Below are 14,368 nucleotides of genomic sequence, written 5' to 3' on the forward strand. Positions count from 1 at the left end.
TCTTGTCAAATTACACTTAGATTATTTTCATTTCCACCATTTATTACGATTACCAAACAGGCCGGTATGACTTATATTGTGAAAACAGAGAGCAACTAAACAGGAAAGAAAAGAGAGATAGGATCAATGCACTTACCAAAAAGCTACCAATGTTGAAGCCTTGAATGGAAGTGAGTGTAGTGGAATGACTGATTGAGTGGCGGAACCAGAAATTTTCAAAAATCAAGAGGGGATGCCGAGATCAATAGTTTTACATCGTCTCAAAATAATACAGTATTCTTTTAGAATTGGGTAGATACAGAAAAACTAACCATTTGTAATCAACTAATTTTTGCTATAAACATCAAAATCTACCCTACTATTAAGGATAATTATCATTTGTATATTTGAAATGAGAATTATCCTTAATTCCAACAAAACAGTATTACTGTATCAAACTTTATATTGCAAAGAATTTCTTCATCATCATCATCCACCTATGTAAAGATATTTTTTCCCCTATGAATCCCTCTGTAGTATTAAGTTGTTTCCTCTGCATTCGAGTTTGCTCTTGTTGTATACTCTGTAACAAGTTTAGCAAATGACGATGACTTGTTATCAAGCAATTTCAGAGGAGAATCACATTCCTCAACAAGTCCATGGCTTAATAACACCACCATATCACTATCAATAACAGATGTAATCCTGTGTGCAATGATTATTACTGTTGAATCTGAGAAATGTTCCCTTAGTGTTTGCTGAATCAAATTATCTGTTGCTGTGTCGACTGATGCAGTTGCTTCATCCAAAATCAATACTTTGCTTCTCTTAAGAAGAACGCGACCTAAACAAACAAGCTGTCTCTGCCCCATACTCCAATTCTCTCCATTCTCAGTAACTGAGATTTTGAAAAAACAACCGCTGTAAGTAAAAAGTGGAAAACGACCAACAAAAGTGTAACTTTTACCTAGTTTTTTGTACTATCGTTCCCTAAAGTTCTTTACGACTATTTGCACGGACTCCAATGCAATATTTAACTACTAATATGTCCAATTCCGTAATTCCGTATATGAAAAAATTATAAAAAGTTGAAATTCTGAAAATCAATACCGAGACCAATCTTACATGACAACGTTTTGATGTATATATACTAGTGAGAATTTATTCTGAAAAGAGTAAATGAAGGAACAAACCTGTTGAATCAAGCTTCCCTTCTTTGTTTCTAACTTCATCTCCAAGTTGGCATTTATCAAGGGCCTAAAACAGTTAGACAATGCATTAATTTAGGGGGGAAAAGAGGATATAAATGGAGCAAAGTTGTGTACAAAGATGTAAAATATACCTCCCAAATTTGTTCATCTGAATATTCTTCAAGGGGATCCAAGTTGCTTCGGACAGTTCCTTCAAACATGGTAGGATCTTGTGGGATTATACTTAATCTTGTTCTTAAATCATGCAGTCCAATTGAAGATATGTCGATACCATCTAACATAATCTTCCCAACTGCAGGTTCAACAATGCGGAAAAGTGCTTGTATTAGGGTTGATTTACCACTTCCTGTCCTCCCTACAATGCCCGTCTTCTTCCCTCCTTGGAAAGTGCATGTAATACCTCGTAACACAAGTGGCATGTGTGGAGCATAACGAATCTGTACATATCCACCTCAATGTTAAAACCAGCACGCATTAAGGCTCTGTTTGGTTTGGTGTAAAACGTTTTCAGTGCAAAATGATTTTTCATGGAAAACATTTTCCAAGGGAAAATACAATTCTAAACTAGTGTTCCTTTGTTTGGTTCCTTAGAAGGAAATGGGAGAAGATTGAGGGGAAGAAGGGAGAGATAGGTAAGGAGGAAAGGTGAAAAAGTGGTTTCTCTCCTTTTCAAATGGAAAAGGTTTTTCCACCTTTGAGGGAGTTATGGAAAATAGTTTTCCATCCCTTGTCAAACCAAACAACGTAAACTGATTGAAAATGGGAAAATTGTTTTCCATGAAAACGTTTTACACCCTACCAAACGGAGGCTAAAAAAAAAACTTTTGTTTTCAAGTTTTAAAGTGAAGTGAAATTAAAATTACCTGAAGGTCTTGAACATTGACTTCTCCAAGAGATGGCCAAGACGGAACTGGTCTGTTTTCTTCTATAAAAAGTGGAGGTTCACTTGGGATACAAGTATACTGATAAATTCTCTCAACTGAGATGATTTTATTCTCCATATTACATAAATTCCAAATCAACCAGCCTTGTAGCATGTTCAGATTAAGCCCATATGTAACAGATAAACCAGCAATTCCTTCAAATATAGAGAATTGTATGTTAGAAGGTTTATGTTGTAAGCAGGAAGATACCAAGATATCGATTAGTAAGGAATCAAGTGGGGCTCACATACCAGGATCAATTAATCCTACAGGAATAGAGATCAAAAAGATCAATGAGGCGGCAAATGTAATTGAAGATAACATGTCCAAGCGAATGCAAAGCCATTCCATTGCAGCAGCGTTGTAAAACTTTGGTCTTGAATATCCGTTTACTAGCTGGACGCTTGTTTGACAAAACCTTGATTCTTGATCAAAGCTCCTAATAGTTGTTGCTCCGGATATAGTCTCGGCAAAATGTTGTATCACTGGAGCTTTAGTTACTCCAACCAATCGACAAAGTTCTCGTGCTGATGGTATGTAATATTGCTGCAGTATAATCAAGCTCAAGATGTTAAAACTCAAGATGTAAAATAACGAGAATTGAAAAATAAAAACAAATAAAAGAAAGAAGAAAAGAACCATCTAATGGGGTAATGATGGACAAAAGGGTAGCCGCTTCATGTTCAACACCAACAAGATTTTTTTCATGAGTATGTGTATTTTCATTTTGAAACATAACCAAATAATCCTCGATCCAGGGACATGATCGATCAATAACAGGGCCGAGGAAATAGAGATGTCCTTGTGAGAGAATAAATGAAAAGCCAACAGAATCGTCTCATGAATCTATGAAGGTCATGTTCTCATTTCAAAAACTCAGAAACTTAAGAGAAACTCAAGGAAATAATCTTCTTTAAATGAATAGCAAGTTGTTCCCTCTAGTATATTTTACATCCCCAAAAATCATGTTTTCTTTCCTATAATCTCTTTAAGTGAACCCAACTACCTCTATTTATGTCATTGGTAAAAACACACAAAAAAAATTCACATTTCTCGGCCAAAAACCGTAATCAAATTTTCAGTATTTGCGTTTCCACATTTGCTAAATTTCTTCTGAAATTTTGTTTTCGTCTTCCTCATTTTTTATGTTTTTGTTGCCCATTTCCATTTCTATGCAACACACCTACCAGGGCTGCCACCTCTGGCATTAACCAACATATGTAAATGTGCCTCCTGGTGACAATTCTATTTCCTTAATAAACCAACATCTGATACCTTTTTATCAGATTTTTTAAGCAGTACTAGCCTAGCTTTTAATCTCGCTAACATAAAATGTGATGCTATGGTGACGCGGAAGCTTTGGCAAGGAACACTCAGTACCACTAGCTAGGAGACAGAAGATGCAGCTCAATCTTCACATTTCAGATGATATTTACAAACTAAATAGTGCTTGTAGAAGGTACTAGAACACTGATCCTGAACAGTATAGTTTAACAATGAACCTAATACTTTCTAGAATATTGATTAGTTTAGTAACGACAGGAGACAATAACCAAACGATGTATTTTCCATTTGGACTTTTTGGAGTTAAGATGTTGTAGCAACGAATACAAATATCACAAAACTGGAGCTAGGTTCGAGAGGAAAAAGACTTAAGAGAATCATTTAGTAAATTGTTGAGCTATACTGCACGAAAACACACAGTTTCTATACCAAGCACCTAAACAACACCAAAGCAAGTTCCAATTAAGCATAATAGCAAAGGTCAAAAGCTCATGAGATTTACCTGATACCATAGAGAGACTGCAATAACAGGGATGAAAATCACGAAAACCTGCCATGCAACCATTGACATCACCGCAATAATTCCCAGAAGTTGTATCAAAGAGAATGCGAAAGCACCAACTTGAGATGGAATGCTTAAATCCACAGCACTCTGATCTGTAGATGCCTGAATCATGACATGGAACTATAATGGTCAGCAAATGCAGCAGATGTTGTATGAAACTTATTCTGTTTAGGGAAATCTCATGATATTTTGCACCTTCCTATCTTCTAGACTTCTACCATCAATTTTCAAAAAGTTTCTCAAAAATGAATGCAATATTTACAAAGGATAAGCAGGGGAAGTGTAAGTACCCGATTTAAAATCCGCCCACTTGGGGTAGCATCAAAAAACGACATTGGGGCGCGGAATATGCAAGAGTGCATCTTAGTAAAAAGTGAAGTAGCAGTCTTATATGCAACAGTCATAAGGAGACTTGCCCTTGCTAAGATACAAAAGGCACTTCCAACCGACAAAACAACATACACCATTATTAAAGTTTTCTCATCAACTGTAGGTTTGGCATCAGGCGAGACAGGAGTTGCCCAAGCCATCCAATAATTGCTTAAAATTTGAAGAGTCTGGAAAAGTATCTGAGCTAACAATATGAAGGGTATCAAAGCACCTCCATATGCTGTTGTGATATATTTCCAATAAACTGAAAGTCCAACTCTACCCTTCTCTCTTTCTTCCTCTTGGACAAGTTGTGCCTTAATCCCTGCCATGTCATCAGCTTTTCCATCTTCACCAACATTGCTCTCCTCTTCTAAGGGTTTTGTACCACTATATTCCTCATGAACTGTCGGCTTTATTACTCCAGGCTCAACTGAATCAAGTGCAGATAAGGCTTCTTCGTGCGCTCCTACAAGTTCCATGAAGTCTGTTCCTGAACTAAGAATATCATTGTACTTTCCTGCTTGCAATATACTCCCATTTTTCATGACCTTTAAATGATATATGTGTTACAGAGTAATCAGAAGTTGATTTAAAATACAATGGCATCGAATGGAGAAAGAAGCTAAAAAAATCTTACCAAGATTAAATCTGCAGCAGGTAAGAACTCCACTTGGTGTGTGACATATATCACAGTCTTGGATTCTAAAAGTCCAAGCAGACATTCCTGCAAGGGAATCCATGCAAATACATGACTTAGCAAACATCATAGGTGTTTAATCAGGCAATAACCTATAAGTGATCTCTAGGACAAGAAAGTAACTGGAGATTCCAATGGAAAGAAAAAAAATGGCAAAATGATAGTCACACTGAATGACTGAATTGAAGAACAAAAGATGAACAAAAGATTCTAAACAAGACAACGTATGCTAAACAACACATGTAATGTCATGGCACAATAAACCTGAATCTCAGATTTCTACACACATCTGCAGACTTTGATATCACTATATCAGTGAACCTTAACAATGTACATTTTAAAACAATTGTGATCAGCACTTCTAATTACTTAGCCATGTAACGAGATCAAGAACCAGAATCGAACTTGCACGGCGGTTGATGGTCAGTATCACAATGGCATAGGTTATTGCCTGTAGCTATAACTGTTATACTCACATAGTCACACATACTCCTAGTATTAAAATGACTCTAACAGTCATAATTATGTAAATATACGAAGTATATCATTAGGTATCATGTGAATATTCACTTGTATAAGTACAGGAAAAAAAGGATCAAAATAGAATGTATGATATGCAAAAGGAAAAAGATATAGTACCTTGAAGAGATGACTACCAGTATGAGCATCAACAGCACTAAAAGGATCATCAAACAGATATATATCAGCATCTTGGTATAAAGCACGAGCAATTTGCATCCTTTGCTTCTGACCACCACTCAAATTGATACCCCTCTCACCAATAACTGTCTGGTCTCCAAAAGACAAGATTTCAAGATCCTTTTTCAAGGAACATGCCTCTAAAACCCTGTCATACCTTTCATGATCCATTTTCTGACCAAACAATATATTATCAACTATCTTGCCACTCTGAATCCAAGGGGATTGCGGGACATAAGCCTTGGATCCACTCAACCGTAAAGCTCCAGATATCTTTGGTACTTCTCCCAAAATGCAAGAGAGTAGGCTTGACTTGCCGGAACCAACTGTACCACAAACTGCCACCCTCATACCATGTTGAACTCTAAGATTTATGTCTTTCAATGTAGGGTTTAGGGAAGATGGGTCCCAGCTAAAATTCCCTTCATTTATCTCAACTGCAACTTCAGAAGAAGCTCTAGGAATTTTCTCTATAGTATCAGGTTCCAAATCATCAAGACAAAGAAAAGAGGCAATTCTATCAAGAGAAACTTTTGTCTGTATTATCATAGAGATTGTGTCTGGTAGATTGTAAATCGGTTCCTGAAGAATCCTAAATGTTGCAAGTGCAGTTAAAATCTTCCCTGAATCGAGAGGGATACCCATGATAATACATGTCCCAAAAGTTATAACAGACACAAATGTTGGAGCACCCCAGAAAACAAAAGTTGTTGCTGCTGAAGTATAAAGAAACTTCTTCAACCAACCATTTTCAGTGTTTCTTAGTTCAACAATCTTAGACAAGAATTTCATCTCCCATGCTTGAAGTTTCAGAATTCTCATGTTCTTCAATACCTCAGATGTAGCCTTCATCCTCTTATCTTTCGATTCCATAAGCTTTCCCTGATACTTCTCAAGCACAGTTGACAAAGGAAAATTGGCCAACATGATGATCACGGTTGCAATAAGAGCAGCAATTGATGCAAGCCCTAGACTTTTATACAAGAGCAGCAAAGCTAATGCAACTTGAATTATGACCATCCATGGGTCATGCATATACCAACTAAAATCACCAATTCGCTCAGCATCCACAGACATGAAATTGATCATCTCCCCACTCGTATGACCTTGCTTCGACCGACAAGAGAGGGTCAATGCCTTATTATAGATGCTCTCTGTAAGTACAGCTTTTGCCCTTATACCAACAACTTGAAGCCTAAAGAACCAATGTCTCTGAGAAAGGCATTCCACAAGCTTTGCAACAAAGAATGCAGAAACTAGTACATAACCCTGGTTTTTGAATTCCCTTTTCCCATTAAGGTATTGAACAAAGGTGTCAATGAGGTAGGGGCCAACATAAGATGCTAATGTATTAATGAGGCAAAGGCAAGCCGTTAATACAATATCGACCCATGTTGTTAAGATCAAAGACCTCACAAGGCTCATACTAGTCACCTTCTTATCACTACCATCTCTAGAAGACTCCAAACAATTTCTAAAAATCATATGGGGTTCACTAACATCATCTTTACCCGAAAGTGACGGAACGTCCTCAAGGTCTAAAGTTTTCTTATACCCTTTGGTGATTAAAGATCCTACCCAAGTGAAAGTTAGGTTACTTAACAACCCAGCATTCAAATAAGGACTAATTATTTCACTCCCTTCTTTCTTACTCGATTCTACTCTACCATTACCATTACCATTAACATTGCCATTGCCATTACCATTACCATTCAAAAAGGGCTCTTGAAGATCACTATCCTCACTAGTAACCTTCCCAAAAATCCCAACACAAAAAAGAAAAATCCCTGACATAACATACACAATATCAGACACCAAAACTTGAATTGGCAAACTTTGTTTACCTCTAAATTGGACAATGTCTACCGCAAGGCAATAACAAGAAACAACAAGGTAAAAACACCACCAAATTCTCAATAAAATGGGAAGTTTTACCCCATTTGAGCGCTTAATAAATTGTGTATGCAAGTAAATAGAAACTAACAACCAAACAAACACCCTCAATGTTAAATCCAAAAGGGTAACTAGGTTTGCATCTAACCAACCATTTCTATACCAATAGAAGCAATTTAAGCAAAACAAAGCTAGATTATATAACGAAAGAGCTAAAGAAGGCAAGAAAACAGGTTTATAGTACCAAAAGTTTCTATCTTTGAAGTGTTCATCCTCAACTCTTCGGAATAATTTGTATACCCATGAAAAAATTAGACCAAATAATAGGATTAAGTGTATGAAAACAGAGGATTCTCTCAAAAAGATTGGATTTTGAAGGAAATCAAGAGGTGGGTATTTTGATGGAGAGAGGAAATATGAGATTGATGAAATACCCATGTTAATTTAGATTTAGTGGAATTTGTTCAGTGAAAAAAATATGAGAGAGGGCGAGAGATTGAAAAATGGGGTTTTGTTAAGTTTGTTAGAGTGGAGAAGTTGGGAGCAGGAATTTATAATGTATAGGAAATCAAAACAAAATAAAAAGCATTAAAAAGTCAAGAACCCATATGAGTGGAAAAGAACAGTCAACCAGAAAATCTGCACAACCTAAATAAATCCAAACAAAATACTAAAAGTTCAGTGGCGGAGAAAAGGGTTTTAGGTTAACAGAAATTGTGTTTTCCTCTCTGTGGTGCCTTGAAAGGTCAATGTTAACTCATAAAGTGAATGGTTTATACTCTAAGTATAATTTTTTGATATTGTTAATAATTTAACACATAAAAACATAGAAATTATATGAAGAATTCTCATTTAACGTGTTTTTAGTGGGAATTAAACCCTAAATCTTTTAGTTAGAAGAAGCAATCTTTTTTTTATTATGTCAACACATCAATATCACATTGGAGATATGTCAAACATTCAAAATGCATTCAATTCAATACGGAATTAAAAATTAAATGTGCACATGTAAATGATAGAAATACGGAGTATTATTTATGACATATTCGGTATTGCTAGAACATTGTTGACATTTGAAATGCAACTTCGCTGCATGGAATTTGTAATCCTTCCTTCAGCTGGCGGCTACACTTGAATGTTGTTTCGGCAAAAGTAGCGGTAGCGGGTAGCGATTAGCGGTTGAGTAGCGGGTAGCGGGTATCGGTTGGAGTAACGGGTAGCGGTAAATAATAGTGGGTAACGGCTAACTATCAAAGTAGCGGGTAACTAACATGAGTGTTCGGTAAAAGTAGCGGTTGATATTGTAACGTAAAAATAAAAGCTAAAATATTATTTAAAAATTTACTATAAATTTGTCAAACGCAACCCGCTATCTTAAATTAATCGCTACTAATTTTAACGTTTGGCAAAAGCTACCCAACCGCTACCTCTACTGCTAACCGCTACCTTGCCAAACACTTACAAAATCTACAAGTAGCGTCTTGAGTCTTGACTAGGCCAAAACGCTACCCACTACCTCAAACGCTACCGCCGAACACGCCCATATGTCACCCGTCTCTAAATGTTTGTCCTTTTTTTAAGGTCAAATTATTAAATGTTTGACCATTAATTGTGAAATAAAAAAACACAAAATACAGGTAGAGCTGGCAATGACTCTCGTTGTAAGACTAAACGCAACGAGGGACACGTCGATGGGACATGGGCCGCACATGGACGTCATTTGAGAAATTTGTCACCGCGGGTTAGCCCATACTTAGGCACGCTTTATTTTTAATAATTAGCAAAAACATCTTAAAATTAGTAAGGAGACCTACTAGTATAACACGATTCTGCCCGACACATCAGGTGACTCAGGTCGTACACGAGCCTCATTTATAGAAATAGATGCATGAGTCTAGCACCACACGACTTTTCTTTAACCCATTCCAAATACGACCCATCAAGGCACCACACGCGGCCCGGCCTGGCACGTGCCCAACCCCCATCCCTGCGTGAGTCCTTGAATCAACTCCTTGTTCCTCAAGTAAAGACCATGGAACAATTTCCACATAATGATTAATGAGTCATATTATATAAAAGTATTGGTCCAAAATGAGTCCAACTTTCCATATTCACAAGAATTAACAATTAAAATAAGACGTCAAACTTTTTTTTTTGACAAGAAGCGTCAAACTTTTCTTGGGGATCAAGGATATTCCATTAAGAAAATCATGTCATTTGAATTATTTGAAAATGATATCTTAAATGGAATAATCTGCCAAAACTCAAAAGACAAAGCCAAATTGCAACTACTCTGTAAATAAAATGCACCATTCATTGAAACTTCCCTCTTAATTTCTTGATTCTGACTCTTAAATAACCACAAGCCAAAAACCTTAATGCATCATTTTCATCTCGTGATACCACAAGCCAAAAACCTCAATGGATCTCGAAAAGTACCTATAAAGAATTCAGAATCATGGGTGGTTTATCCCTATATTTTTTTTAGGAGTACCTATATTTTGTATATTATTTTTTACTTTATTTTTTAAAGATTTACATTTCTCTTTATAAAAAAATTTACATTAAAATATTACAATCAAGTTCCCCACTCCCCCATTGTTTATTATTTATATCCTCATTGTCTCCACACATACTCACAATATATTTTCTCACGCTAAATTATTCACTCAGTACAAAATAAAGAAATAACACATCCACCACTTGCATCATTATTACGAGAAAATCTACTCACCTTCCTTAATTTTTGCGTCGGTCAACATATAACTCTTAAAAAAAAGTTACAGAGAGGGTATCACTAAATATTGGATGCTAGTTGGCTTAACCAGCTAAAAACTCGTTGTGTTATTAATTTATTATGTCGTACTACCTCCGTTTCTAAATAGTTGAACCATTTCGACTTTTAACACTATTCATTTATCTTACAAACTAAAATTTTCTACTAATAAATAAAACAAATATTATCATGAGAAATATTATTAGAATTGTCTCAATGTACAGTTTAAATGTATCAACTATTTTGAAACGAGGGAAATATAATATCTGAAATGGAATCTCCTCTATATCACCCTTTGTTGCTACTTTATGCATAACCTACCAAAAGAATTGAATTAAAAGGGTTAGCCTATGGGACGAGTATTGCCATGCCGAGTACGCGTACTCTTTTTAACAAAGGTGGTCGTAATTTTCTATCTAGCAAAGTGATTGAATTGGTTATGATATAATGCGTAATTGAATTCTAGCAAAAAGTTTCAAGACTCCTACAAGTAATCTAATTCTCACCAATTACAACAAAATTTTCTTCTAACCCGAAAAGCCCGAAAAAATGATAATAATAGCAATACAAGATCATGTAATTCAATCACTAATAAATCCTTCACTTAGTTTAGCATCGCTTATACCACTGAAATCTTCGGGTTCTTTAGTGTCTTCATCGATGTCCATTGCATCTTCTTCGGATTCTTCTTCTTCTTCTTCGCTTCTTTCATCCTTGTCCTCGTAAATGACCGGAGGACCAAAGTCATACTCGTCTACTCCTTCGTCCTCAACCTAGTTCGTAAGCAAATCATATATTGATAAAAAAAAAAAACACTTATCCCAGAAGCTAGGAGGTCCACTCTCAATGTTCTAAATTTATTCAACCATGTTCTAAATTTTCAAGCTCATGTTCTAAATTTATTCAAGCATGTTCTAAATGTATTCAACGATGTTCCAAATTTGTTCAACCATGATCTAAATTTATGCATGCATGTTCTAAATTTATTCAACCATGTTCTAAATTTAGAACAAGTCAACACATATACATATATAAATGTTCTAAAATTTCAAGCTCGTGTTCTAAATTTATTCAAGCATGTTCTAAATTTATTCAACGATGTTCTAAATTTGTTCAACCATGTTCTAAATTTATTCAACTATATTCTAAATTTATTCAAGCATGTTCTAATTTTATTCAATCATGTTCTAAATTTTCAAGCTCATGTTCTAAATTAATTCAAGCATGTTCTAAAATTATTCAACCATGTTCTCAATTTTCAAGCTCATGTTCTAAATTTATTCAACCATGTTCTAATTTTATTCAACCATGTTCTAAATTTGTTCAAAAATGATCTAAATTTAGAACATGGAACATAGTCAACACATATATATATATATATATATATATATATATATATATATATATATATATATATATATATATATATATATATATATATATATATATATATATATATATATATATATATATATACATGTTCTAAAATTTCAAGCTCATGTTCTAAATTAATTCAAGCATGTTCTAAAATTATTAAACATGTTATAAATTTATTCAGGCATGTTCTAAATCCAATCAAGCATGTTCTAAATTAATTCAAGCATGTTCTAAAATTATTAAACATGTTATAAATTTATTCACCCATGTTCTAACTTTATTCAACCGTGTTTCAAAATTTATTCAAGCATGTTCTAACTTTATTCAACAATGTTCAAAATTTATTCAAGCATTTCTAAATCCATTCAAGAATGTTATAAATTTATACAAGCATGTTCTAAATTTATTTAACAGTGTTCTAACTTTATTCAAGCAAGTTCTAACTTTATTCAAGCATGTACTAACTTTATTCAACCGTGTTCAAATTTTATTCAAAAATGTTCTAACTTCATCCAACAGTGTTCTAAATCCTGATATACGCTTAAACGAGATCTGATTCGCTGCCACCCAAATTGAAATCGATTTTTATTTTTGAATTTAGAAATCGATTGATTTAAGAATCGAAGAAATAGATTGATTTTAGAATCTCAGAAAATCGAAATCGATTGATTTTAGAATCGAAGAAATCGATATCGATTGATTTCGAAGAACCTTACCGAAATTGAAATCTGATTCAAGAACCACAACCACCGCGAACGGTATAATCGAAATTGTTGAAACCACCGCGAACCACAACCACCGCGACCGGCGATTGAAAGGTAGTGAGTAGCGGCGAGAGTCAAGCAGCGGCGGCGGCGAGCGAGGCCGAATGTTGGTGGTGTTCGAAAAGGAGAGAGAGAGGAATTGAAGAGAGAGAATGAGAGCCGGAAATAATGAAAACCGCCGCCACAATCGATTTCGTTCGATTTTGGTTTGAATTTTTCGAATGACGATTGAGAATTGTCGTTCGATTTTGGTTCGATTTCGATTTCGTTCAAATTGAGAAATCAATTGATTTATATTTCGCGGCAACGAAGGAACCACCACTGCGAGCACCGACCGACGAGCAGCTACCGACGACATACTGGCGGCGACCAGCGAGAACGAGCGGCGACCATTGATGGTGGAGAGAGAAAAATCTGAATCTAGAAGAGGAAGTGAAGAGAGAGAAAAAGAAATCTGAAAATGGGGAAAGAGAAAAAAAATCTGGGAAAAAAAAATTTGTTTTTAATCCCAACCGTAAAATATTTTAAGATCCAGATTTGTTAAAATCGATTCATTTTGGGCGGTCAGATTAGAAACAATCCAATAGTCTAGAAAGTGTTCTCACCGTAAGAAGTGTTCTTACGAGAGTCTCTCTCTCTCTCTCTCTATATATATATATATATATATATATATATATATATATATATATAAATATATATATATATATATATATATATATATATATATATATATATATATATATATATATATATATATATATATATATATATATATATATATAGGAAAATCCTTAACAGTCTACTTGTTCAGTTGCAAATTCCATGTTCTCATACAAAATCCTTAATCAAAGTTTGACTCCTATGGTAGATATTTTTCAGACTATACAAAATACATAGTATAGTCCGAAAAATGTCTACCCTATTTCAAAATCCTGGATACGCAAATCCTATGCGTAGTTATGAAATTAAGAACAGGTAATGTATCAGTTTGAAATGTAAGTACGTGGTATGTCTTGCTGGACAGGTTGTTTATATTTAGAATTTTTTTTATTACATGTATGTCTTTATTCAAGCATGTGTATTGACTATTGATTCATTAAAGTTGTCAACAAGGTAAAACCTAAAATTTGATACCTACCTCCTCTGTTTTGAAGAAGCTAGTTAGTTATGAAAAGTACTTAAAGCTTTAGAATAGGGGGGGTGACGGGTGTTGTTTTATCAAGTACGATGTATGTTTTGTCTATTCAAAAGTAGTTGTTGCTCTTGAAGTTATGAGTTTTTATTGAAATGGGTTGTTCAGTTAATACTTGATATGCCTTGTGTAATTAGCTTCAACTGGTATTCTTTTTAATTTTTAATCTCTAATGGATATTGTTGGAACTGAGAACTTCATTTGTTGAATTAGTATTCGTGACATAGATTCCAGGTGAAGCTATTCTATGATGAATGCAAAATTTAATATATGTCTGTTGTTGCTGCCTTAAAGCTTCTTGAACCAAAGAAAACAGACCTTTGTTCTGCTATTAATTTAAGCTAATTCAGTATTGTTTGTAGTGTCAGATTAATTGTTTGCGCTAATATGATTCATATTTTGTGTAATGTTGTTAATTTGGACAGGAAGTACCCTAGGCCTCTGTATATCTGAACAAATGCATCGACAATTGGGAAGATATTTGCACATTATTTGCCTCGAACAGAGCTACTGGTGAAGGCGCAGAGCAACATGATGAATTAACTACTGCAATGGAGACTGAAAATGAAGGTGGGAGTAATTCCGAAACAATATCTGGAGAGTCAAACAATATCTGGAGAGACCGTCTTGCTGATG

The 14,368-nt window shown here is 34.8% G+C and overlaps 1 protein-coding gene and 1 long non-coding RNA gene across 2 annotated transcripts; both read right to left on the reverse strand.

The window, feature by feature from the left end:
* Positions 1–233: 233 nt before the first annotated feature.
* LOC110798290 (ABC transporter C family member 3) lies at positions 234–8,177 on the reverse strand. Its single transcript, XM_022003467.2, has 9 exons — positions 5,671–8,177; positions 4,972–5,058; positions 4,253–4,882; positions 3,900–4,064; positions 2,365–2,659; positions 2,054–2,268; positions 1,322–1,627; positions 1,173–1,236; positions 234–877 (listed from the first exon to the last, which is right to left on the reverse strand). Exons 1-9 carry the CDS (start codon positions 8,059–8,061, stop codon positions 519–521), a joined length of 4,512 nt encoding a protein of 1,503 aa, XP_021859159.2. The 5' UTR covers positions 8,062–8,177; the 3' UTR covers positions 234–518.
* A 2,682-nt stretch (positions 8,178–10,859) lies between these two features.
* On the reverse strand, positions 10,860–13,030 carry LOC110798299 (uncharacterized). The gene is made up of 2 exons (XR_002536048.2): positions 12,493–13,030; positions 10,860–11,172 (listed from the first exon to the last, which is right to left on the reverse strand). It is a non-coding gene; the product is annotated as an uncharacterized lncRNA (long non-coding RNA).
* Positions 13,031–14,368: the final 1,338 nt, after the last annotated feature.

This window comes from Spinacia oleracea, chromosome 4, assembly GCF_020520425.1.
Source record: "Spinacia oleracea cultivar Varoflay chromosome 4, BTI_SOV_V1, whole genome shotgun sequence".
Taxonomy (NCBI): Eukaryota; Viridiplantae; Streptophyta; class Magnoliopsida; order Caryophyllales; family Amaranthaceae; genus Spinacia; species Spinacia oleracea.